The sequence below is a fragment of the Stylophora pistillata genome, chromosome 9 (genome assembly GCF_964205215.1).
Source record: "Stylophora pistillata chromosome 9, jaStyPist1.2, whole genome shotgun sequence".
In the NCBI taxonomy this organism is placed as follows: domain Eukaryota; kingdom Metazoa; phylum Cnidaria; class Anthozoa; order Scleractinia; family Pocilloporidae; genus Stylophora; species Stylophora pistillata.
The window spans coordinates 2469017-2495393 of NC_142527.1; the positions used below are offsets into that span (position 1 = coordinate 2469017).

The window sequence follows — 26377 nt, forward strand, 5'->3', positions numbered from 1 at the left end:
CAGCATTTGATATTGTTTTCCCTTAAAATACGCCTCGACTTCAAGACTAGATCCAGTTTTCTCTCGTACAAAGATATCAAGATATGTAAAATGTTGAGGTCTGACTTAATGTTATGAATAAATTCAAACTGTAAAGACATCTATGACATGTAACCACATTAGGAACCGCTCAACTCAATGGGTTAAGACGGATAAAAGGCGAGGAACAGGTCACAAAATTTCTCTAATTCCTTCTAAATCCTATCAATTTAATTCTGACGTTCCTCCGGTTAATTTAGCGAGTACGCACAGCATCCACGCAACTCACTGTGAGGATTTTTGTTGATTCTTTGTTAATTGATACGATTAACACCTGAAAAGTATTACAGAAAACACTTCAATTAGCATCAAAATTGTTGTACAATTGAAGGGCGATTACGGATTAAATTTGCTCTTTCACTGTGCTTTGAATAAGCACGATGAGATTAAAAATTTCAGCAATAACACATTGACGATTTTCGCAAATGGAACTTATTTCAGGACATATTCTGTATGGAAAGCCAGATTTTTTTTAAAGAAATACGACCAATTTAAAGGACCAATTAGTTTAGGTAACTCTTCACACCTAATGCTGACTTCGATTGGTATCCTTTGTTATAATTCTACCTTTCCATTAGCCAAGTCTGACAGGTGGATCTTGTTTACAGTTTGGAAATTATTTCCAACATTGCCAAATAGCTCTAATCTCTTTTTGTTTTCTTGTTCTCCCTTAATGAGTTTCTTTGTACTTAGAGGTCTCGCTGACCAATTGTGCTAAACCTTTGGACGCAATAGCAAGTGCATGTGATTCCGTGAAGAGAAATCAGTCAAATCCATCTTCTATTTGTGCTTCGTTTGTGACCAGACTACGTCTAGTGTGGTCGCTATGGTGTCATAGTAATTCTTTCTTGTATTTAATGCTAAGAAGTCGAGATTAACGAAAACACTTTTGCCTGATTGGTAAATCAGTTGTCGAAAGCTCCGAGAACTGAACCCGACAGGGGCTTTAACGGTGCGAAGAGATGAGAAGATAAAATAATAACTTTTTGAGCAACGTGAATCTTCAGTTGAACATGATTGACCAGGATCCAGAAGTTGATGATACACAACTCAAGCTACCTCATTTTATTTCTCAAGAATCTCGATGTAATCGGGTTTTGACTGCCTACGAGGAAGAGGAGATAATGAACGGATCTGAAGACAGCAGTAAACTGGAGACATTACCAGATCTTGACTTTGGTGTGATGAAATATGTGAAAGTTGTTACAGTTAAAGATGACGAAAAAGCGGAAGAAAATCCTGAAGTTGCAGATTTGGCGAATTATTTACCAAAAATACGTTTTTCAAGATCAAATGCACATCTTCAAACCGGAGAAGATATCAACGAAAATCTTCATTTGAATAAAGACGAATTTTTCTCTTCATACGTCAGAGGAGACACAGAATAACTGTCCGAAAACTGATGAACATAGTGAAAGTTCTCCGCGATTGCTAAAAAACTACGAATTTCAACTGGATCTTAGATATACGCAGTACTCGCCAAAACTATCCCGTGTAAAATATTCCTATTTTCCGAGGTTCCCCTCGCCTCCATCATTGAATAAGAGAGAGAGACTGAAAACGGAACTAGAGAAGATGAAACCGAAGAAACGGCAAAAAGCCCACGAACCGGGGAGCCTGAGAACGAGGGAGGAATACTTGAGGATTTTTGTTTCATTGAGAAAAGTCGAGAAGAAGTTTGTGGAAAAGCATCGCCTCTCGTGTCTTCCTTTAGCTAATTCTCCGTTTTTATGGATTGATTGACAGAATGCAGAAATGTTAATGCATCTGAGTAAAACTTTTCCATTGAATCGAAGAGGGATGCACCTTTCAGGAAGTAAAGCGGTCAAACGTCGGGCATGCGCGCGGGGATCAATTTGGCGCCCGCGCCAAATTCCCGCTAAAAATTTTAAGGGAAACATCAGAAATAGCGGCTGTCTTACAAAATAAACGATAGACGATTGAAATGGGAACAGAAAAATTCGAGACTATTTGAACACAAGGTTACTCAAATAGGGTATCCTGTTGATTTAACATTCTGTTTGAGCTTCACTGAAAAAGTTTCATGCTTCTAACTGCCGTGACTTGTTATTTGTTACTCGTGTGAGACAACTTGGTTCTGACAGGCGCGATTAGCCTAATTATGGCCTGGCTAAACTAGGAAACTTTGTTGCGGAAACATTGTTGCGGAGGCAAATGTTTCCCAGTTTAGCCGCGTGGGAAACACATGTTGCGGAAACAAATTTTGCTGCTCGGAAACAAAATTTTTTTGCCTGCAGACAAAAACATTTTTGTTTCCCGGACACAAATTTTGCGTCCGAAACATATGTTTCCCAGTTTAGCCACGACGAAAACAATGTTGATTAATTTCCAGTGCCGCTCGCACATTGAAAAATGTTTCATAGCGACGACGAGCAGACAACAATTAAAATGACTGACTGCGAAGAAATTCAAGCCGATCACGCTCAAAGAAAGGGAAAGGGAAGGGAAAGGAATCAAATTGGAAAGATGAAGAAATTCAAATGCTAATTACGCTGTACGAGAAAAGGCCTTGTCTCTGGGACGTGGGTCATAAGGAATACATGAACAGGGACAGCAAGGGGTGGCGTCAGTTCGCAAATCGATCTACTGATGACAGAAAAATATGATGTCAGCCGGGAGGATAACAAGAGCAAGTTGAAAATTATCAGGTCACAATTTATGAGGGAACAGGCCCTGGAAAGAAAAAAGAAGTCCGGTCAACAAACAAGCGATGTGTGCCACTCCTCTTGGAAGTGGTACAAGATGCTGAAGTTACTTATTATTGTGCAGAATGCCACAAAGGGCTTTGATACAATGAAAATGTGAACATCCTTTGATCCCCAAACTTCCTCCAAGTCAGTTTATTCATATGCGCATGCGTAGCTCATTTGTTTTTCGAAGCAATGTTTTCTCGTTTAGCCTCTGGGGCAGCAAAACATTTTGTTTATTTCGCGCTAATTTAGCCACCCCGGGAAACATAACAGGAAACAATGTTTCCGCAACAAAGTTTCCTAGTTTAGCCAGGCCCTAAAAGCTTACTTGAAAGCACACATTGAAACATTCGCACATGCGTTGATGTTTGACCGATGTGTTCGTTCAGTGTGAAGCGCGGTGACTGAGGACGTTTTCTCACTTGCTGATGCTCTGTGAATTCATTGCAATAAAGTTTAAAAGTTTATTTGTCGCTTTGAAGACGTTTAATATTTGATAACTTAGAAATGCAAATTAAAAACTATTTTGGTTATCTTTCCTGGTATTGAAAATGTTCGAGTTTCCAGACTCAATATAGATCCAAACAGAAAACAACTACGAGTAAACAACCGAGATCCTGTAAACTGTTCGTTCCCAGGAAAACCAACAGAGACAACTGTGACCTTTTTTCCTTGACGAATGCACTTAGTTCCGTTATCGTAATTTTGTTTTATGTTTGAGATGTGAATGACGATGTTTAAACCCTTTCATTTTCCTTTGAATCTCAAGTTCCTGTTGATTCATTAGCTCTCGATTTTTATTTTCTGGTGATCGACACGGCTTCAAGGACCCCGGGCGCTCAATGGATGACTCTGTTAACGAAGGAAAGTAGGAGAATTTTGGTCGCGCAATATGTTGCGATGAAAGTCCAAAAGAAGAGAGTTTTTGCTTGTCCGTAGACTCGCTCAGTTGCCTAGATAGTATCCTCGTTTCTCTAATCTGCTGTAACATAGCTTCTTCTCTCAAAAGTCGATCGATTCTAAGCACCTCGTCGGACAGTTTATTCAAGAAACCGCGAGGAATCTCAAAGTTCTCCCGTAAACCTAATGCAGCAGTCCATCTCTCCACCGGCTTAACGTTTTCGGCTGGCTTCAAAGATAATGGGGGCAAATGGAAATGAGTTCCTCGTTTTTTGTTTGTCCTAGTTTTGATCGCTTTACCTCGTCCATTTTTTACCATGTCTTTTGTTTGAGAATTTTTGTTTGATGATGAATATTTCCTCGCGGTTGTCTTGGGCGACTCATTCATGTCCTCAGCAAATTCTCCTCGTCGATTCAAGTCCTCTGCGTTAACGTGCATTTCTGCGCCATGTCCGTGCTCTTGTTTATTATCTATTAATGGAAGGAAGGGTTGTTCCTTATTGGCAGAGGTTGAATACAACGCCATCCCTCTTTCTGACCAAATCCGGTCTGATAACTTCCTGTTCAAAGTACGTTTTAACCTTCTGTGAAGAGAGAACACATACCGACTAATCTCAGTTTGGTTTACTGCAACCTCAGCGTCATAGCAACTCCAATTTTCTAGCGTATTCTTAATGTACTTAACAAATGTCACATAGTTTTTACGCTGAAATTAATATATGGCAGTTTTATGAAACGAATGTAGCACTCTGCAACCACGGTCCGCGCTCGAATTCATTGCCGTCAGTTGAATTTGATAATATTTGCGAGCTTTGCATGCAATGTATTCTGTTTCGCGTGGCTAGAAACCTAACAAAAACCTGAATTAGTGCAACCATCACCTCCTGTAGTTTCACCTGCTTTTGACGTTCTAATGATTTAATTAAACTCAGTATCCGAATTTGTTTAAGTTCAGTCACGGTCTGATCAACTGACAATATTTTTTATCACGGTTTTGAACATGAACATACCGACACGAACTGCTGTTTCCACGAGCGAAGGTTCGCCCTAAAATTTTCACGCTACCGAACAATTACTTTGCACATTGCAATTGGTCGCCTGAAAGCACCACCTTTCCTAGGCCATTTGCCTTTTTGTTTTGAAACACTGAAAAGCTAAAGAAAGGATTAAAGAAGAGATCTTTCTATCATCATACAAAATTTATGAAAGCAATGACAGATTTTGCCAAACTAAGTTGAATATTTTGTTTAATTAAGTCGTCAGACAGGAAGACGAGATGCTTAATTCTGGCCATAATATTTACTCTACGGGAAACAACCTATTCAATAAAGCCAGCCATGTAGTATTCATAAAAATAAACGGTCTAACTTACAAAAACAACATGTTAATCTTCGCGGAAAAAAAAATGACCCCCTCGAAAGCCCTTTGAATGTTGCATTTCGAATAACAAAACAGACTGATACATTTTGAAGTAAAATTTGTTTTAGTTCCTAAAAGGGATAATAGTAAAGTGAAATTTCCTTAAGACACACTTTCCTTCAATAGGTGGGTATTTAAAATTTAAGTGTAGGAAATATGTCTTAATAATTTACAGCGTAAGCCTGTTAATTCAAAATAGACATTCGCCTTTTTCTATTTCAGATGTCGGTGAACGATCTTAGCCTTTTGTAACCCGTACCGACAAAGCTGACAGTTTTCGTGCCATCATTGTGCAGAAAACGAGATTGTTGATAAGTATAATTATTTGCCATCATTTACGCTACATCATCATCAGATATTTTGTGCCACACAGAAATCGTTTGAATAAATTAATCCTCGAGGCGGTCGCTGGCTGGTGTTTTCAAACGCAAAAGAGGTAAAAAAATTAATAAAACTTTAAAGATACAAGTTGTCTCACCTCAGTTACTCACAATACCCAGAGGACTTGGTTTGGATGGAAAAACTGATCTTACCTGTTTAGTACCTGTAAATGCTCTTTTTGACTGCTCTCACCCACAAAATTCCCATCAAAAATTAATTTCGTGTAATGATGTCCTCTCAGGCATTTGTCACGAATTTGTCGCTCAGATTCTCCATCGCCGGGACACAGCATGCAGCAAGAGTGCGCATGCTCTGCTACTGGAGCCACTTGAGGGTTCAGGCCTACGATTCTTCCGCCGCGACAAAAATTTTTTTCCCGGGGGCTTTGCCCACTAAGGAGCCAGCCATTATCACAATACCTTTATTTGTTGAATGAGATATGCGATGGAGGAGGTTCCTGAAAACTGCAACCTTAACTATTTTGGTATGAAACATTTAGTAATTCGGTTTGGTTTTTAGAATATAATTAACTATTTTGTTAAGTGACATTTTACGACAACAGATTGTCAAAGTTCTCGAAAGACGCCAATTTATTTGAAAACAATCGCTTAACATCTTATCTCGTTTCCGATCAATAAGTTCCAGCATCAATCTGCATTTGTGGAACTTTCATTATTTATTAAGCGCTTATTCGATTTAATTTTTCGAAAATTTGTCAAGTTACACTTTATGACACTACTGATGTATGTAAATGAGCCAATAATCTCAGAAGAAGAAGATGGAATCAAACTTTTTCGAATTCACAAGCTGGCACAAATTATCTGAGATTATTTCGAATCTTTTAGCGGCACGAAACATTTTAAATTTCGGTTCGGTTCTTTGAATTTTTTACGACACCAATTCAGTTTTCATTTTTAACTTGAATTTTGAGCTTGGGAGGAAGAAAGGGGAACCTGGGAATGAGGTTGGGTTCCCAGGGTTCTTAAGCAATCATTTGATATGGCCGAGTGGTTCCAGATAAGCCCTTAAAATAAGTCCTGACGAAGAAAAACTTTTACTAAATGATTAGTGCAACATGCAGCACGGCAATACGCAATTTATTGACTTGTTCAGTAGTTTGAAATTAATATATTCACTTCAAACTCCCTTCAAACCTACGAACTGACGAGTCCTAGCATTATAAGTTATTGACTTATATAAATAACAAGATTAAAAACCCTAAAGGTTAAATAAATTTATAAAAATCACACACGAATTCAAATTTTGATTCATTTCCTAGCAACTTTCGATACATTTTTTTTACAATAGAGTTCTCAACAAGATATCATCACTATAAATTAACGTTCTAGAAATAAGCGAAAAGGAATTTGCACTTTCCCTCAAACGGCAAGCTAGAAGGTTCTAAGGAATGTTAGCAAATATTTTTTCGCGCTTAGATTGAACAGAGTGTGTTCTAAAAAGGGGAGAACATTTCAATTGAGTGTCGTAAAACAAACACCAAAATGATCATAACAGCCAATCAGAACGAAGGAAGCTACCACAAGGAGCCAATCTGAAGTCATGGTTAAGACATGGAAACCGTCTAAAGCGCAGGAAAACGCAGATGACCTAAGCGCGGGAAAACCCGGATGACTAAGCTGCGTTGGCTGATTGGTTAGAAAAGTGGCGCGAGTAGACTGGACCAACTGCAAAGCGAAGTAAAGAAAACCAAAATAATCCTGGGTTACTGTCCACACTCAAAAGAAATTTCTGTTTTGAGAATAGGACTGAGTGGAGAAAATTCGGGATGTAAGTTCACGAGTGATTTCAAATTGGCCGAGCTCGAGCGCTCCGCTGGTTTGAAATTACGAGCTCTATTATACGTGAAATGTACAAAAGAAATACGCCAATTAAACTTTTGACGGTGAAATAAAAAAATTCTAGCTGGATTTGTTGTTTTACAACCTTAGGCAATTGTACTGTTTTCCTTGCTAACTGTCTAAATCAGTAGTGTGATATGTCAGTAAGTGTTAGATTGTTTGGTAAATTGCCAAGATAACCATACTTCCTAATCAGAATGTTTTAGTCATTTCCGTTTTCAAGCTGAAGCAGACAAACCCACTCACTAAAGATGCATTCTATTATTTGATTGGTTAGCATTAATTGCCAGTTAAATCTGATTGGCCGAACACACTCCGCTGCGTCGTAAGAAATTCATCCCACATAAGCCAGCGGCACTTTGGCGTGAAAACTTCAGACTATATAACAACGCCATCCCTAAGAACGCGTAAAACAGTCCAACATTTCGACTACAAACGCCTAAACATGGTGTGCTGGTATACGTCAATCGAGTTGAGTATAACTCTTAACACATATAGCTGCGACCTAATTGAAACAATAAATAGTTCTAATCGATAAAACCACTAAATAGTCCATTTTTCTTTTTTTCTGTCTTCGTTGCCCCTTCAGAAACTGTCGGCGCACCGGGACCCCCGATAACCTTAAAAGCACCTGCAACAGAAAACAGTGTCATTAAAACAAACCTTTTCATTTCCCAAGCACAATAACAATTGCTTCTTACTGAATAAGCTGACTTCATACATCGAAAAATAAACTCGCAATTCTTTTATGTCCGCCTCTCTTTCTCTCGGTCGAGCTCTTTCTTTTGGCATTTCATACAACAATCTGTCAGCGGCGGACAGTTCCAACGATAAAAATTTGAAATGGAGAGCAATATTTGACATCATGCAATTTTGCCAAAATCGTAAGAATTGAATGAGAACAAGGACAACGCTTCTGTTGTCCTAAGGACTTTCAGAGGAGAAAAAATAGCCCTTGAGTGGTACCTCGACGTTCTCAGTGCATCAAATGAAAAATCGTTTGTAGTTGTGATCTCAGTTATTGTGACATTAAACTAAATGAGAAGAGGTTAACATATATTACGACAAAATGAAAAGCTTAACAACTACGAGAAATGCAACATTTCCACGATGCATTAACTCCTTCAACAAACTTAAAACTCTTGAAAGTTAAGTGAAGCAGTCAGAGGTGAACAAGAAGTGAAAGATAGCAATGTTACCAAAAGTCGATAGTGACGAAAGGAAGGAAGGAGGATCAAAAGAAAACAAAAAGAGCTGATGGCTAGTGAATCATCCATTCAGTTCTGACAGAATCAAAACAACCGAAGATTAATGGAAAACTCTACTGCTTGAAGAAATTGCCTTTGATCGAACAAAGAGTTGTGTAAACTCGATTCTCTTTCTCTATAAATTAAGGAGAAAAGCATACAAAAAAAGCCGAAATGTGAGAATGTATGTCAATCATATTGCACATATTGCACAGAAATTAACTATCTCGTTCACATGGGTTGGCAAGGAGACAACAGAGTTTAGTTAACTGGCAAGCGTATGACGTCACTTCCAAAAGAACGGTGCTGTTAAAACTAACCAGTGATTGGTATATTTCTGATTCCATTTTTCTGTCAACCAACTTTACGTTTAAAGAACTCTTTAGCTCAACAAATGGTTTAAAAGGCAATTTGTTCTCGCAGTGCAGCGCTCTTAAGTTCAACAATTAGTTTGAATGGCAATTTGTTCCCGCTGTGCAGTTGTATCGAAAGTGACAAAGAACAGATCTAGAGGAAGAAAAAGATTCTCACCGCTACTTACAGGTACCATCACTCGCCCGTTCACCTGAGAGCCAGGAAGTAAAAGGAAGAAAGAAAAGAGGGAATGCAAAAGTAAAATGTTAACTCAAGAATTTACTTCACTACAAATAGAGTATAGAAAAGACGAGAATTACACTTCAAGTAAATATCACTGATTAATCACTTCACAAAAAGATTCCCGTTGCTCTAGAAGAAAAGCAACGACGGAGAAAGAAGCGTGAATCAACATGTAGAAGATCATCCGAGTCTCAGACACATCTTGAGATTCGACACTTGAAGAAAACCGCTGGAACAATGGGAGGTGAACTAACATGTAGCTCTTTGAAGCAATCGCAGTATAGACTGAGAAACACTGAAGTTTTCAACTGCTATCGACAAACCGAAAATCACAACTTTATTTTCTTTCTTTCATCAATTTGCTTTTCTACTATAAATCCCCCCAAAGTACCTGAAAGAAATAAGCCCCGGGGGTTTATTAGAGAATTTACGGTAATTAAGAAGGACGCCATGCTTTTCTTTCTATGAATTCCTTCCAATTTATAGATGCACTACGCTTTAAGTGATGGTCAGAGTATTCGCACTTGAAACAGTTTTTTTTACGACTTGCGCGCTCAAAGAGTTTTCTCACGTTTCCGTACGGCTTTCACGATTTTCCGCCTCTTTTCAGAGACTGCACGTCTGCTACATGTCGTGATTTGCAGTGGTTACCTGTTTTCCTGCATCGACCACAGACTGTAAATGCTTTCCCACGCTTAGCACGGTTTAAGTGTTTTCCAGTTTTTAACATATGCTACACACGGTTCCCACTCCTTAGATTTAGATTAGTTTTTTGGGGGGTTTGGAGGTGTGATCAACTGACTGCACTTTTAAGTCAGGTTGTTAAGTTATTGAGAAGATGTAAAAGCACCTGTGAGGGCGGCGCCCGTGGCGGTACTGGGTTCTAGAGTCGGTGGATACTCCTTCTCCATTCGCGCGACCACCAGGTCAGCGATCCTTCTCTGGTCTTCATCTTGTGTGTCACTGAAGAGTCGCATGGCGGTGTCATTCACCTTACAGAAAATTTCAGTAGAGTGAGAATCAAGTGGAGAATCAAGTGAGTGTTCACTTCGTCGCGTACATGTTAGCTTATCCTGGCTTTTGCAACAAGAAGCATGTTTATGAAAACTATCACTCACTTGCTTAGTGGTTATTAGTTTTTAAATAACTTCTGTGCTGCGTCGGCGGGAAAGTGAAGCACTTAGTTAGATATCAACGCTACACTGGGTCCGTTTCTTCCTGCATCATTCCTTACCACTGCTGATCCTAGCCGGCAGTATGCCGGATACGTTTCCTATATCTATCTAGTAATGACCTAGCTTGCTATAGAGTCTCTGTAGCTCTGTGGCAGAGCATCAAAGCGCAGAACGAGAGGTTCACGGGGACTCATTTTTTTTATCGCACATTTGTGACAAAAGAAACCATCCACAAGACCTTCTAACTCCATTCTTCGCTACAGAAACAAACTTAAAAACCCCAATCCATAGCAAAACGCCAGCTTTTTAAAATTCGCAAGTTACCTCGATGATGTATTCCTTGTTGTCTTTCCCTCCAATAGCCTCCACACACATAATGTCAAGGCCACCTCCAAACAGCTTGCTGCATTCGTCAACCCACTTCTTGTACCTGAAGGGAAAAGATGAAAGTTAAGAAAAATTGTGTGGAAAATCAAGTGAAAAACATAGTACATGTTATTGTATTAAGAAACGTCTGAAAGAGGAAAATCTTTCCGAATAGCACCGAGGCGCAAAACGAATTGACTCCAGTATATGCACTAATTCATAATATTAAAATAACCCTACGCCCCTACCCGAGATCGACACTTTCCTTTAGAGTCAAAAGCGTGAAATTTTTAATAGAGAACCTTATCATAGCCGGTGACAGCCGAACACGTCCGAGGATGTTACGAAAACTGCCAGGGTCATCCCGAAGAGTTTTGACGCAACCTCTTCTCCAGTGTTCTACTGCCAACTAAAATCGTGGTTTTCGAGAGAAAACACGATCATTCGAAAATACCTCTCTCCTCTAAAACTGTTTGACTTTTTATATGCTATCATTCCTGGATTCATCAGTCCAGGCTGTGATCGTACTAGCTTTCTCACTGCCAGAGTGCAGAAATGGTCGGTGGGCGTTAGCTCGATTTTTTTAGCGCAAAAATCACGCCCAAGATGTGGAAGTTGGTAGGTGTAGAATAGCAGCGTTAACGAAGAAAACAACACAGTGATCACAGCGTAAGCACTGATCATAAAGAGTCTTTATCTGGAATCTATTGATCCCTCTAAAATGGAGGCAATTAAACCTATCAGTACAGGAATGGCAGATAGACTCTCATAAATATTACCTGTCTGTGATAGCTATTTCCTCAAGGACAGCGGACCCTGTGTTGGTCTTCCAATTGTCCGAAATGGATGTTCGTCTTTAGTCAGAATAGAAATAAACACTTGTCAACTGCTGATCTTTGATGATACATTCACATCACATCACATCACATCACATCACATTACATTACATTACATTACATTACATCACGTCACGTCATGTCACATCACATCACATTCTGTAACGTGATTTACTATTTGTGCACGCAAGCTCAGTTTCAGTTACCGTTTAACGTAACGCAACGCAAAGCATTACCTCTGTTAATTAATTTCGTTCCCAGGGCCCTCAACCTCACTAGTGTCAAAGACTTGGTAACGCTGATAGTGGAAGTGGCGCTCATTTTTGGCGGGTAAATTTTCAGCTCGTCCGAATACCGTTGAATTTGCAAAATACTTCGCACTACTCTTCTCCCCAGTACAAAACAAATATTATTGTCAGACGTGAAATGTTTGAACTAAAGCAGCTAAACAGCAAATCAAAAAGACTTACTTGAAAGCTCGGTAGTGGGTGCCAATTTTCTGAATTCTAACATCGCATTTGCCTGCAATAAAAGGTTCAGTTGTGGCATATGTGTCCGTCAGAGCAACAATGCTCGCGATATCCTGGAAACTGCGGTGGTTGTGGACACAAACCTAAACAAGAACAAAATGGACTCAGCTGCTGTTATAATGAGGTCAGTGGAAAAATCCGGCACATGGGGCAGGGGGTGGGAGAAAAGGCAGACTTTTGACAGGGGTCTAGTGAGGCAGAGAAGGTCAGCATGAGAAACTATCAAATGGTTTTCTCTTTTAAACGCAATTATATTAAGCACATAAAGGAGGGGTACGCTAATATTGATCATTTTCAAATATCCTAATATTCTTAATCTTAATTCTTAATTACCTAATCATTCTAAGCAACATATGGCAATCTGCGGTCTTTCCTTACACTTAGGTAGCACGGAAAGCCGTAAAACTTATCTTTCAAACCGACAGTCTAAATCCCACAGGGATCAACGAACGCTTTTCATTCCACTAATTTATTCGTGTTTTTCTCGTTGACATGTTCCCACCAATAACGTAGCTCCATTTTCTTCCTTAAAAGCACACACAACCCACAGTTCCTCTATTCGCTCCGACGAAGGGCTAACGCTCGAAACGTCAGCTTTTGTAATCGTTACGGTGGCCAATTTACCATTTCAACTTTGTTGATATATCCAAATTATTTCGTTACCCCCACCGACGCAGCCCCAAACAGTTTCTTTAGAAACTATCAGCCTTTATTCACTAATATTCTTAACTTTTATTCTTTTATTGCAGGTTGATAGCTAGGTCATTTCCTATTATTGTAAATGCTATAGTTAGAAATTTCTAAATTATTGCAATTATTTGTAACTTTTTCTATTATTTAGATGAGGGCCACGGGTTTCTCAGTCTAAGAATGTAAAATGCTTCCCTCGTTAAATGAAGTTATTTATTTATTTTATTTATCTATTTATTTATCAGCTGCAGCGTTTCACTTCTGATTTCGGTAACCGATGGAAAGAGGGGTGTTCACCGAAGGAATAACCATCTCTCATCTCAACCCCATCTTTTATTTCGCCAGTGACCATTCCATAAATTCCAAATATTAAAAAATTAAAAAAAAAAAAAAAAAAAAAAAAAAATCAAACAAGAGAACAAAAATACATCGAGATATTTTTGGAGGTGTCATAATCTGCAAAGGATCTGTCACTCGTAGGAACTGTGTCCACAGCTTTAAGGATTTGTCTGGCAGACAGACAGTCGCACAGACTGTCAGTACATGGTTAAATGAGTTCTGATTGCGAAATACGTGATGTCTAGTTTGTCTACTTTGGATGAATTATGATTACGCTTTTGAAAAAAAAACTCTTCTTACCTTGCCATAACCGCCGTTCGCATGCCCAACCTTTACCACAACAGGAAATTTTGGAGTTATTAACTGCAAGCAGAAAACAAAACGTAAAAAACATGCTATATCAATCCGTTACATACCCTTCTTTCATTACTAATCAAAATCTCACAACTAAACTATCAACACATCACACACGAGAAGATAAAATCAGTGAAGAATTGAAACGCTGGTGAAATGTGAAATCGAAGTACATGTGGAGGCTCACCACTTTGTGAATTGGCTTTTATGGGATAGAGCGGTTAACACCCAGTTTCCCTCCCCCCCCTACCCCCTACCCCTACTTGGACGCTGAGTAACCCGCCACTGATACGGCGGTGCTAATTTAAGCACGCTAGCGCCAGCCTTTCTGTCTGCCAAAGGCTGCAGTCGCTATGCTAATGGTCATATTATCCTGAGCTCATCTCTTTGGCTTGTCTTCTCTTTAAATATTTATCGATCTGCGTTTTTCCCGTGTGATTTTTTTAAATGTATTAAGCTCACTTCAGATATTTGTTTTCACAAGCGTCAACCGCTCACTAGACTTCGAAAAGCTGTACATCGGCTCTCATCGCTTTCACTGCTTCGGTCGCACGAGAGTATTCTAAAACAGCGCACCTTTGACTTTCCGCTAAGAGCTGTTAATATGATCTGGGTAGTTGAAGATTCAACTGTTCTTCAAGACTCTATGAATTGAAAGCTAACTCGAATTCACAATGGCAGAAAAAAAAAGATATGAATAAATTGCACTCTAACTGCTGAGAACATTGTCGCTTCTAAGCGTTAACGGAAACGTGCTTGTACCGCACGTTTTTACAAGCCTGTCAACAATGTAAGCCTCTTTCATTGCAAACAACTTAAACAGCTTAATGGCTCGAAATGGGTGGTAGGACAGGGAAGGTTCGACAATAACGCTTCTAACACTGAAATTCCGTGCTGTGCTGAACACTGAAAAGCAAATTTCGGATTAAACCGGGGTAACCTTAAAAATTTGGTGAAACTCTGCCAGTTTCTAAACGTGTTTCCTGATGTTCCTTCAGGAAACACGTTTAGAAACTTGCAGAGTTTTCTTCCTCTGGGAAGGCTTTTTTTTGTCTAATAACATTGAAAATAACTTATATTTTTATTCTGTGTTTAGCACTGAAACGATCGTTACTCTATATCGGTGTTTCCTATTTGAATATTTAATGTCTTTAATCGTTTGCCTATAAAATGCATGCTGAAAAAAATGAAGAAAAACAAAATGTGTTTTAACGTCTAAGTTTATACATCAGGTTCACGAAGAGTTTTGAAGCCTTCATATTAATAAAATTCCGTTGATGCGTTTGAAAGATTTTGTCTTGGTTTTTGAATATTATTTTTCTACTTGCGACGTATGTAGAGGCCATTTTGAATTTGATTAAACCAAGCATCGTGCACGCGTAGAGTTCAACCATAGGTGTCCCAAGCTCACGTCTCGAGGAAAAGCAAAGGATTATTTCATGAAAGCGTCACGCGATATGTGACGCGGTGTTAAGTTACGCGAGAAATCGCATAGGGGAACCAAGACAAGCGACGAGTCGGGTTGTTTATTCGAAATACAAAGTAATGCATGGGAGAATATTGAAGAGTCTTATTATCGTAAACTTATACGTTCTACTAACGTATAGTAACAGTCGACGCAAAACCCACCAAATCGCTCAAATTCGCCATTTAGAGCCACGGAAACGACAATACACAGCAAGTGAGGTAGGTTTACATTTATTTTGAGCTTTAACTCAGACATTTCATGATATAAGTTTACGATAATAAGACTCTTCAATATTCTTCCATACATTCCTTTATATTTCGAACAAACAACCAGACTCGTCGCTTGTCTGGGACCCCTATGGTAACCGTTGAGAATTTGAATACGTTCTAAGGAATAGTATGGGCAACAAAATATGGTCCATTTAAAACACTAAATTTTTCGAAATACGAACATTTTACACGTTAGATTAATAAAACGTACTCATTCCTTATGTGTCTGTTGTGTTTTTTAGCGATTTCCGTCGTTTTGGGCTTGGTTTACCATCACTGACTTCGTTTGATAACAGAAAAAACAAGCCCCAAACAGCAGAAAACACCAAAAAACACAACAGACACACAAGGAATGAGTAAGTTTTATTAATCTAACGTGTAAAATGTTCATATTTCGGAATATTTAGTGTTTTAAATGGACCATACTTTGTTGCCCATACTATTCCTTAGAACGCATTCAAATTCTCAACGGTTACTCGCGTAACTTAACACCGCGGCGGACAACGCTTGACGCTTTTCAGAATGAAATAATCCTTCGCTTTTCCTCGAGACGTGAGGTTGGGACACGTGTGGTTCAACCTACAATTATCGAACATAACGAGCAAATGTTTCCCCCTACCCCCCTCTCCCAAGCTCCTCCATTTAGGAACAGGGAGGGGAGTGGGGAGTGGGTGTTGGTTTAAGCAATCGTAAGATGCCAATATCAAGGATCATTCGGTTTGACTTTACAAAATTCAAAAGTACAGAGTACGGAGCTAAAATTGATTTGCACTTAATCGTGTTTTAAAATCCTAGCCGCGGTAACGTGATAAACTTTCCAAATTCAACAAAGGTAGTCATAAGGAACACAGTTTAAACAAACAAGCTGAACTCAAAGCACTTTTTTAAATCTTATGTACGAGGCCAACACGACGATTTAAGTGACCTGTGATCGCACGAGTCAGTTTAAAGTAAGCAGATCGACGAATTCAGCATCTGATCATTATTTCTCTCTCGAGTTAGTAAATTATAACATAAAAACATGCCGACGAAAGGGTGTGAAAAAAGTTGAATACGGAAATCATAGTCGCCTGGAAACAGCTGGCCGGGACTGGTTAATTAGAAACTATTTAGAAACCAAATGTGCTATTTAGAAACCAAATGTTACCGTGTTTGTCAAGTTTCAAATATTTTCATCAATACACAAACCCCTACTTCGTGATCAGTTCGCAATCACGCTGAGAGTCGCTAGAGCTAGTTTTAAATTCTGTAGGACGCTGCCATTAGCGAACTTGTGCCTGTAACCAAAAACAGCGCCAGAAGCTTGTTGGAAATGCTGTAAAATTAAGAGGGATTGTGACCGATCAAGAGAGTTAACTACATGTCTCCACGGATATATTGTGCGGATGTTTTTTATGGAAAATCATTCTGTTACCGTAAAAGTAATCTTTAAGAGACAAGCTCATTGAAAATAGTAATTAAATTTGTTTTAATCGAATTAAAATGTGTTTAATTGTAAATTTAAAGAAAAGACGCGTTCCGCAGGAAACGCCCAGGTTTAACTCATGCTATTGGCGAACTCAAGATTTTCTATGTTTGCGCACGTGACAAATAAATAGATTTCTCTAATATTCTGATATAAATAAAAGATGACTACAATGTTTGAATTGCCAGACTGCACACAAATATCACTGTCGGTAGGGATTTTCAGTGGGATGAACATTCCGTTGTATCGTTGCTTACCGTGATTTAGTCCTGAATGTGGTTTAAATGTGGTTTGAACGCGGTTTGGTCGAGGTTTACGCAAGAGGGCGTCTTCTACTCAGGTCTGAGTATCATATCTGCCCAAATTTTACCGATGGAAACCTTTAAAGTGAAACCTAAAAGATTGGTTTCTCGTGGCGTCAATTTCACAAAAGATACAGGAAGTTTTATTTAATTCATAGTGTCAATTAAAAAAGAAACAGAGAGAACTTTGTTTCAACAGAAATGTTATCATGAACACATAGCAGGTCTAAAACAAACCAGTAAATCACCAACGCAGATAATCCCGATGAATTCTTGTCATTTTGAGGAACGTCAAAGTTGTCTTGTTGGAGTTCAACTGTTTGTTTTCAAATGTGTCGCACAGTGGAGGTGGTTAAAAATAGGTGCGATTGCTGGCAAGTTGGGCTAACCAGACAATAGAATTCTTAGCTGTTTACCTGACCTTGAATTGTTTGGTAAGACTTAAGTTTAGATTTGGCTTATCTGGCCCAATACTATACGATTAAGAAATCACATTTATAGGTATTTAAAAGCAGGAAGTTTTAGATAACAAACCTTTCTGGGGTTTTAAAAGGTGTCATCATAAGTTAATGAAATGATGTAAGTTTCTTGATTTGTAAAAACGACCACGTTTGGTAACCTAGACCCCCAGAAATTACGACCTCAACTCTCTCATAATTCTGTATAGAACCTTCTGGAAGATACAGCGCATGAAGCTTTTCAGTTTCAAAATGGCGGACAAAACATTCCAAAAAAAACATGACTATATGCATGGTTTGCCAGAAGTATTCAACGACAACGATCTTTGCCAACCGGAAAACGCAGACTGTTTTCTTCATATTATGAAACAACACAACACTAACCCGGCTGGGCATGAATTTCAGTTGATAAAGAGAAGAATTTTACTTATCTCTAAACCTTAAGCTTCTTGAAAAAATAAGCTCTACGCTTCTAGAACAATTTTAATGTCTTCATGCGAGCACACAATGACATACCACATTATAACAACGACTTGGCATGATTTTGAAACGATAAAGAGAGGTAATTTACTTATCTCTAACCCTTAAGCTTCTCGAAAAAAATAAGCTTTAAACTTCTAGAACAATTCTAGTGACTTTATTCTAGCGTGTATTTGCTGGAGCGCAATTGGACTCACATCAGCAATGAAGCAGCAATTTTCGTAAGTTATTAATTTTCCTTTAGAGGTTTGCTTTTAGATAATGGGCACGATTTTGACATGATACCTTTCACTCATGCATTGCACGTTTCTGAAAGAATGGATATCATATTAAAGGAAATACGGATATAGGTAATTGGCTCATCTACACTCGAGATTGTTTTATTTAATTTGAAACTGAAGCATTAAGACTTGAAGTAAGAATGTAAGAGTGTCATAGGGGCCAATGGTTTACCGCAAACAAGTTTCAATAGAGATTACTTTAGATAAGATAACAAAACTAATTAAAGGTGGTATAGGATAAAAGTACCAAAAAATTCAGGGTTCAGAGCGAAAGACGTGCTTTATCAAAGAGCGAGTAATATAAATTTTATCTTTGTTAGAAGCCGTTGTAAACAGCGGATACACCTTTCTTTCAAACATATTATTTCATCTTATCACCTGGTCAGTCTTAAAATGACTTATTAGTATTATAAAGAAATCAGTTATATGGCGTGGCGTTTTGATACTCCTTAACCCTGGAGCTAAAAATTGCAATTGTTTTGAGTTCTTAAGAAGCTATCTTTTGGCTGTAAAAAAACGAAAGCATTACCAGTGATACATTCAGAATGAAACAAAGCGAATTAACCTTTACAAATCTATTTGGAGACGATGTGAAAGCAGTAATGTCGAAGGGGAAAACTTATCAAGAGTGGCTTGAGGTCTACAAATACATGACTTGTCTGTGATGAAATAGCATCGTCTCGATCTGGGAAAAATATATAGTCAATATTTCAAAGTGATTTAATAACATAATACAAAATGTAAGTTGCACTGAAATGAAATCATTGACGCCAAAGGATTAATTATCGGTTTGTAAGGCTGCTAAATTTTCCCATTTCCTTATTTATAATGTTTCAACCGTTCTTCGTCCTAAGCAATTTTTGAATTTGCTCTTGTTTCAATATGGTCTCTTCAAAAATTTCCATCCTATGGAACTGATATTTAGTTGTCTCCTCTGAGCACAAAATAATATTGCTCGGCGCAGTGACTAACTCAAATTTAAATGACCTTTTTCCGTTTTTGCGGCACCAAAGACTCTTAACTAGTTCCTTTCAGTAGCGTTATCACTATAGTAAACTGATTACAAAGTTCAAATGAAAACATTCCGTGGAATCCCTCTCGGAAAATACCGCTAGAAAAGTGCATGGTTCGACCGCCCAGATTACTCCAAAAAAATAAAGCCGAACACCACACGCAAAGATTTAATTTTTTTTCGCCATCCTCCAATTACTCACCCTATCACTATGCAACTAATGGTCTCGATAATGTGTTGATGTACAAATCAGTTTGAAAACTTCCAGGTTTTTATACACATTTCTCGTTTTTCGTCTGTTGTTTGAAGGGAAATATCAAGGAAAAAAATCATATTCCGATCCAAACGAATCGAAATGCGGCCGTAAGCGAATAACACGTGTTTTCCAGGTTAGAAGATGATCAATGTCACAAAGCCCGCAGTGAGCAAGTGATAAATTCCCATTTAAAATTTTCTGACATCACATAAAAGTGAAAATTTGTGAAAACGTGATAAATTTGCGTATTAGCAACCATGGCATCAGTACATAATCAGCCACAAAAACGTGCTGGCTACCGAAAAACCACTTGGAAGCTTCCTTGGAAAATGCAAAAAATGCCATCAGCTGACTGAGTATAAATATTTTCAATTCTTAAGGAAAAATTAATCTAAACAAGTCTTCGCAAGGGGTCACGAGAATCCGTCTTTTAAATTCCACAGCTATAAGTAAATAACTACATATGCCATCAAATGCTACAATAGTAATCGTAGAAGAATATAACATATTCAGGTAAAGAAAACAGAACTGTTACGATTAAACGAAAATAACAAATCATGTGATATTGTAGATCGCTGATGAGAAATCACATGATATTGATCACTTTTTGCCTTTTTTTTTTTTCTCATAAAGTTTGGCTAGAAATTTTGTCCGGAAAAAGCAAATGCGAAAAAAGCCATCTCAGTGCGAGACAACCCCGTGCGGTCATGAGGCGTGACTTTGTCCTGCTCGCTTAAATGTATTCTTAATGCCTAGTGACATCATGAGTTCTCGAAAAGGGCTGAATTTTTTGTCTTTGTAGACGCCCTGTATCCGGTTACCGTACGACTCAAAGCGAAGTTTGCCGCTTGTAAAGGAAACAGCTCAAATAAGTCGTTATCAGCTGAGGATATCCAGCTTTTAGCGGACAAACAACTTATTTACAAGCACCGGCCAGGGTTTGGAAGCACGCACTGGAGAATTTAACCATGGGGTACCTTCTTGTGGTATTTTTCCTCAGCAATGCGTTGATTTCTGTGTGTTGTGCTTGCTCGTGTTTGCCGAGTCATCCTCAAAATGAATATTGCAACTCTGCATTCGGTGAGTAATGAATATTTTGTGCCATTACGAGGGATACATTTCGTGTACAAAAGCCTGCATGAAAAACCTTTTGAAAACGTCAGCAAATTTTTGCAGAAGCAGCCTGATATAATTCAACGTTTGACCTCTCTACTTGTTTCAAACTACGTATTCATGCGTCGTGATTTTATTGGAAAAAAACACATCGCTCCGTCCGCGGTCGGCTACTTATTAAGACGAAATCCGAGATGAAAGAAAAGGTGAAAGGACAGTTTTGATGAACTGAAAGGGAAAGATGTCAATGAAGTCACTTACGGGTGTTTATTACTTTCAAGATTCACAATACACTTGATTGCGTGCAAAATAACATAACGCGTTTGTCATTTCTTTTGCTGTGCATAACATAGCAGAGCGGTTTTAAGGGTGTTAGCTGTGAGGTAGTAATCAGGTTAAAAAACAAGAGTGGACCTTCTTACTAGAGATTTTAATACCTCGATTGTTGTTAATACCATTTGACGAGGAAATTAAAGAATTCAGGTGGTCTATTTCGTTTTCTTCCGGTGTTGATTCGGTCGGTCTCGTCGATACTATATCATATGTGGTATTGAATCTCGGTTCGATTCCTTTTCTCTCTTTCTCAGACAATGACAAACAAGAGTTTTACGAACAGAAAAAACTGTCACTACTGAGATATCTCTGAAAAAAAATTCGTCCAGGGCATGACATAGAGATAAATCCACTGATAAGTTGCGGCAAATCCCTAAAATATTTGTCATGGATACACAAGCGGCGACGGTTAAATCATTAATCTGAACGTTTTTGTTTTCGCGACGAAACCGCAACGTTATCAACGACACAAAGCTGCACACAGAGGGCAACTATAAAGTTTCTTCGGAAGACAATCCCAGACTGAAGACAAAGCAAACAGAAATATCTACAGCCAACGTTTTTTTTTCCCAAGATAAATATATCTTGAAAAAAGACCTTTTGCCCTGATTCACTGAATAAGAACCTCTTAAAGCAACACAGGAAACTCACGCAGGTTTTGGGTTGTTGAAAAAAAAAAAAAAAAAAAAAAATCATGATTCTTTGAAATGTTTATAGAGAACAGAGAAAATGTTCTTCAGGATGGCTCTCAACGACTGACGGTTGTGAAGCAGAGGGTGACTTACGAAAAATATTTCCACTTACTGGAACTTAGTAAGTGGAAAAATATTTCCACTTACTATTTCCACTTACTCATCAAGTTTTTTCGTTCGTCACGCGAACACTCGGATGTCACGATAGCCACTAAGACCCATGGGTAGTGAGTTTCATTTTGAAATAGGCGAGCCAAATGAAAAAAAAAAAAAAAAAAAAAATGCGCTTATAAAAGAAAAGGTAAAAAAGCCGTGCTGCGAGAGTGGGATTACGCGCCGAATCTTACTATTCCCTCTGGGTATTATGTAATCTAATTTTGGATTTTTTATCAAATCAGTTGTCGCGTCATCGATGATAGGTACCGTGAAAAAGAAAAAGCTCTCACACATTGACACATGGAAGGAAATGGTTAATAAATAATAAAAAGCCGTTTTTTTTAAATCGCTCTCCTAGTCAGTTTTGAACTGAAATCAGCGCGTTTTCGCTGGTCATGAACATGCAATGTACTTTTCTATACAGTATGTCCGAAGTAGCCGATTAAATTCAATTGAAAAAATATTTCACCTTGGCCCGTTCGTGTTTCGTGTGCCGTGTGTTTTCAAATCCTGTAATCTTCATCCAAGATCGGATCGTGCAATCTTAAAATCAATTGGATTTACATGTAATGCATGGCTACTAAACTACTAAACACCCTGATGCGAATTACAAACTGACATGAACTCAAGGCAGCTGTGAGGTGTGTTGAACATTACATAATGGCTGTAAACTTTCCATGTTTCAAGACAGTTCACCTTTGTTCGACTTTTGTCATACACCTTCGACTTTGATCACAGTTACATTAAGCACTAACCTTGCTGAAGGCATTAAGCAAAACAAGAATTTATAATTACTTCTCATAAAATATTCATACCACTTGGAAGACAAGAGGGCTCAATTTTCAAGCTACAGGTTATTAACAATTCTGTCTGTTAATAATAATCTCTTGCTTATGAGCTGGCAATGCACTAGTTGCGAAAGAGTAGAACTTGATACTGTTTTTAAGACTTATTCCGCAACATAAGATTAAACATTATATCTGGTTGTATATACTTCAAGGCGACCTGAACCACCTCGAGGAAACCAAACATTTTGTCAGTTGAGCAGTTTGGTTATGAGGAATTGTGGTTCACGTTGAGTTGTGTCACGGGCTGCTCAGTGAAATTTCTGTTCTATTTTCAACACAATGTCAAAATTTACATCAATGAAGTTTTTTCAAATATCAACTTGAGAAATCCTAAGCCTGAAAGCCTGGCTTGAGTATACTGTCTACCAATAGCTGACGAAATGTACCAAATAGGCAGATTCTCAGACTTTTTTATCGAAGGTTCATTTTAGTTTGTCTCGGTTAACCTTTAAAGCAGAAAGGATTATGCGAATGTGACGATGATGTGCTAAGAGATGTGCGTTGTCCTCGAAAAGAGTCAAGTCTGGGATTTATAACTATAGTACTTGACCATCTGAACATTGTTCGGCATTCGAGGCTGTTAGAATGCAAAAAATGGTCTAATACTCTTAGTAAACAGGGTGCTGTGTGGTCTTAAAAGCTACTGAGCTACTCTTCCATGTGGTACCGTTAATTATGCTCTGCAAGACGTAGTTCTAACAGTGCGTATTAATGTATGACCATTCACTTGAAAGCTTCTAAGGGTGATCTCATGTGAATGGTTATTGCCTAAACTGAGGCAGTGCTAGCTTAATGTGTCTGAGGATTTCATAAATGAGGTTCTAACTTTTGAGTTGGTGCACGTAACCCTAGTGTGTCACCGCTATTAAAGGAAAGCTACTGAGCACTTTTTTTTTTTATGTGACCTGCGACTTTTTTTTTTAAGGAAGAGTAACGTTGATGTCAACTTAAAAAAGAAAAACATTTCAATTTCTTCCGTTACCGTACATATTTAATCTTTGACTTTCAAAACTATTAGTTACTCAATCTTCATCGTTAAGCCTTTTCGGAACAGAAAATCGATACTTTCAAGAACACGGCCCTTGCAGTCACTTGCAGGTTACGGTGATGGGTTCTCGACCTTGCCCCGAGGGTTTTCCTCCAGGTTTTCCGCTTTTCCATATCCTTCAAAAATACAGTTAACAGGCCCAGAGGCAGGTGACAAGAAACCATTTTGTGGCTGTGCCACGGCTGAAATACACTAAGTTGTTGTTGTTTTTTTTTTCCGATAGTCATTCGAGCCAAAGTCCTTTCCGAGTCCACAGAAAAACCCCTCCAGACAGAACCACCAGAGACAGCCATTGAGGAGGACATCCCAGCGGAATTCATCCAAGAACAAGTGTACACTTTGAGAATACTTAAGATATATAAAGGAGCTCGAGAAATCAACAAAACAGAGGGCGTGGAAGTGTACGGCTCACGGCGTCGAACTCTGCGTGCAAAGCTGTACACGCCGGCACGCGCGTCCTCGTGCCACGTGCCATTGCGTAACCGCACCGTGTACCTTTTGACGGGGCAGATACTCCACGGTAAGCTGAGGACTGGTGGCTGCAAATGGAGGACGGAGTGGTCGCTGATAACGCGGAAACAAAGGGCTGGAATCAGACGTTTTTATGGAGAGAACTGCATGTGTCAAGTGGGGATGTGTTTCGGTAGCAACTGCAATAAAATGCTCAGTGGATGTGACAAAGTGGAATGGAAGGCACCTATGAAAGAACACTGTAAAAGTAAACACTCCTATTGCATGAGGGACTGGAGCGGTGACGCATGCGCCTGGCGGGTGTCGAATGAGTATAAAAGATGCCTGAAGAAAATACCATGATGCATTGCAACCGTAAGACAAATGTTCCATCGATTGGAACAGGAAACTTGAAACTAGTAAAACTGCTTCAGTGTGAAGTCTTCAATAAGAGCAATGGTTTAAGTTAACATTGTTTACTGTTGAGTGTTCATCTGACTTCCACATCACTACCATGTGACGCGAAAGAACTGCAGTCGAGCATTGCAAGTAGCGCTTAGTCTTCACATAATATTGTGTATTTTTAAATAGTTCACTTACACTTTGTATTTGCAAATGATAAGCTAAAGCTCAATACCTTTATCTAAGTCTGGGGGCGAATTAAGAAAATGTTTTGTTGTTGACGTGTATTTCTTCAGCCCAAAGACAAGTGGAAAAACTGCTCTGAAATGGTACTTTACTTCCAGATGATCACTGTTGTCTAAAAATTTGATTGGTTGTACAGACTACTCGTTCTGTACCGAAAAAAAAAATTGATGTTTTTTATGCACCATCTTTATCGCAATCACATAACCCACGCGATCCATGAAAATTGGGTCTAACGCAGAAAAGCACAACTTAAGGCTTGTGTTAAGCAAATTGTGTATTTCGATTAACTGTCGTAAAAAAACAAAAACAAAGAAGCATAAAAAAACCAAACAAGCCACAGTGACCAATCAGGAGAAAGGAAACAGTTACAAAGAGCCAACGAGAAATCACAGGAAAACGCATGCGTAGTACGGATGGGTTAAGAGAGTGGCGCGAGTTTTCTGGATCAATCATAGGGCGAAGAAACTATTGCAATCCCATGACTACTTTCGATGCTCAATTGAAAATTGTACCGAATAGGTGTTAAGGATGTGTTCATTTATGAACGCCAACTGTACGTCGTTTAAAGACGAATATACGCTTTGAGTCATGTAAATTACTTTATTAAAAAGATTTTGTAACGGCTATCTGTGCTGCATAGTCTGAATATAAAACATACAGTCGGCCAGTGTACAACACACAGAGGAACGATAGATTTTGAGCCGGTAAGGATTAAGATTCTGGATTTTGAAGGTTTAAACTTGAAATTAAGCGTTTAGTTCGTGTAAGAGGGCAACACAACTATCTAATAGGGACTTTAAGCAGTCAGGACGGCAACGCCACGGAAGACGTTGATTAAAAAATGAGTTTCTACATTTAGTTAGAATTTCCAAAATGGCTGCATGTGTTTACCGTCTCATAGGGCCCCAGACCCTCAAACTCAACATAACGCATAAAAGTAGCGTTGAGTTCCAAATGTAAATTAAAATAACTTTCCGCCGCGGTTTAGCTTCACAGACGACGCAATTTTTGTTGATTTCACGTTGTTGTTTTGCAAAGGACGGCTAAGAAATGTACAAAGTTTGAAAACGCACGTGCTGGGCTATTGTTCTGCCAATTAGATCTATTGTTTTTCCACGTTCTCGTTGCCGTAGCCGTCGTGGTTTGCTTAAAGTCCCTAATATAACGTTTTACTTCTCCGGTCTAAGACAACAGTTTCCGAGGAATTAGGACAAAGGTAACCTTCCGAAAGATCCCAGTGTTTCATCGATCCAATTTGTGAAAATCCTTTTTGATTAAAAAAAAAAAAAAAAAAAAACAAGGACAGGCAAGTTTAAAAGTTATTTTAAAATAGCCACGGAATTAAAAAAACCTTCAACTGAAAACAGAATGGGTCAATTTTAAGTAGCTGTGTTGTTTTTTTTAAGTCAGATGTAGACAATCTTTGACTTCCACGTGTCTGGAATTCTGCCCAGCAGACAAAAAATTTGCATGCAAGTAGTTTGGATTTTTTTCCTTAATCCTATCAACTACACCAAATTTACAACTATGACTGAAACATAAGCTTAAAGTATTTCAGTGCCTCGACCCAAAAAGCTTCAAGCCCTGAACATTTCAAAGCCTTGACAGAACTCACG

General features: G+C 38.6%; 3 protein-coding genes across 7 annotated transcripts in view; 1 reads left to right on the forward strand and 2 right to left on the reverse strand.

Annotated features, from left to right (window-relative positions):
- Positions 1–3239: 3239 nt before the first annotated feature.
- Positions 3240–6431, reverse strand: LOC111327514 (uncharacterized). The gene is made up of 2 exons (XM_088733918.1): positions 5642–6431; positions 3240–4273 (listed from the first exon to the last, which is right to left on the reverse strand). Exons 1-2 carry the CDS (start codon positions 5779–5781, stop codon positions 3484–3486), a joined length of 930 nt encoding a protein of 309 aa, XP_088590044.1. The 5' UTR covers positions 5782–6431; the 3' UTR covers positions 3240–3483.
- A 139-nt stretch (positions 6432–6570) lies between these two features.
- The window catches only part of LOC111326763 (synapsin-2), a 49561-nt gene continuing 29754 nt past the window's right edge, over positions 6571–26377 (reverse strand). The window contains exons 6-12 of one of the 2 annotated variants that reach the window (XM_022930847.2): positions 13429–13491; positions 12040–12182; positions 11513–11587; positions 10692–10797; positions 10043–10184; positions 9127–9160; positions 6571–7979 (exon numbers count right to left, since the gene is read on the reverse strand). In XM_022930847.2, coding sequence (XP_022786582.1) covers positions 9129–9160; positions 10043–10184; positions 10692–10797; positions 11513–11587; positions 12040–12182; positions 13429–13491 — 561 coding nt within the window. In that variant the 3' untranslated portion in view covers positions 6571–7979; positions 9127–9128. The remainder of the gene's footprint in view (positions 7980–9126; positions 9161–10042; positions 10185–10691; positions 10798–11512; positions 11588–12039; positions 12183–13428; positions 13492–26377) is intronic. The other variant, XM_022930844.2, reaches the window with a different exon arrangement.
- Positions 15013–25385, forward strand: LOC111326794 (metalloproteinase inhibitor 3). Of its 4 annotated transcripts, XM_088733919.1 has the most exons (4): positions 15019–15168; positions 15462–15575; positions 20276–20553; positions 23887–25385. In XM_088733919.1, the coding sequence occupies exons 3-4, from the start codon at positions 20442–20444 to the stop codon at positions 24474–24476; spliced, it is 702 nt and encodes a 233-aa protein (XP_088590045.1). In that variant the 5' UTR covers positions 15019–15168; positions 15462–15575; positions 20276–20441; the 3' UTR covers positions 24477–25385. The 4 variants fall into 4 exon arrangements, with proteins under 4 accessions (XP_022786601.1, XP_088590047.1, XP_088590045.1 ...); XM_022930866.2 differs by lacking the exon at positions 15462–15575 and having other exon boundaries at positions 15013–15168; XM_088733921.1 differs by lacking the exon at positions 20276–20553 and having other exon boundaries at positions 15017–15168.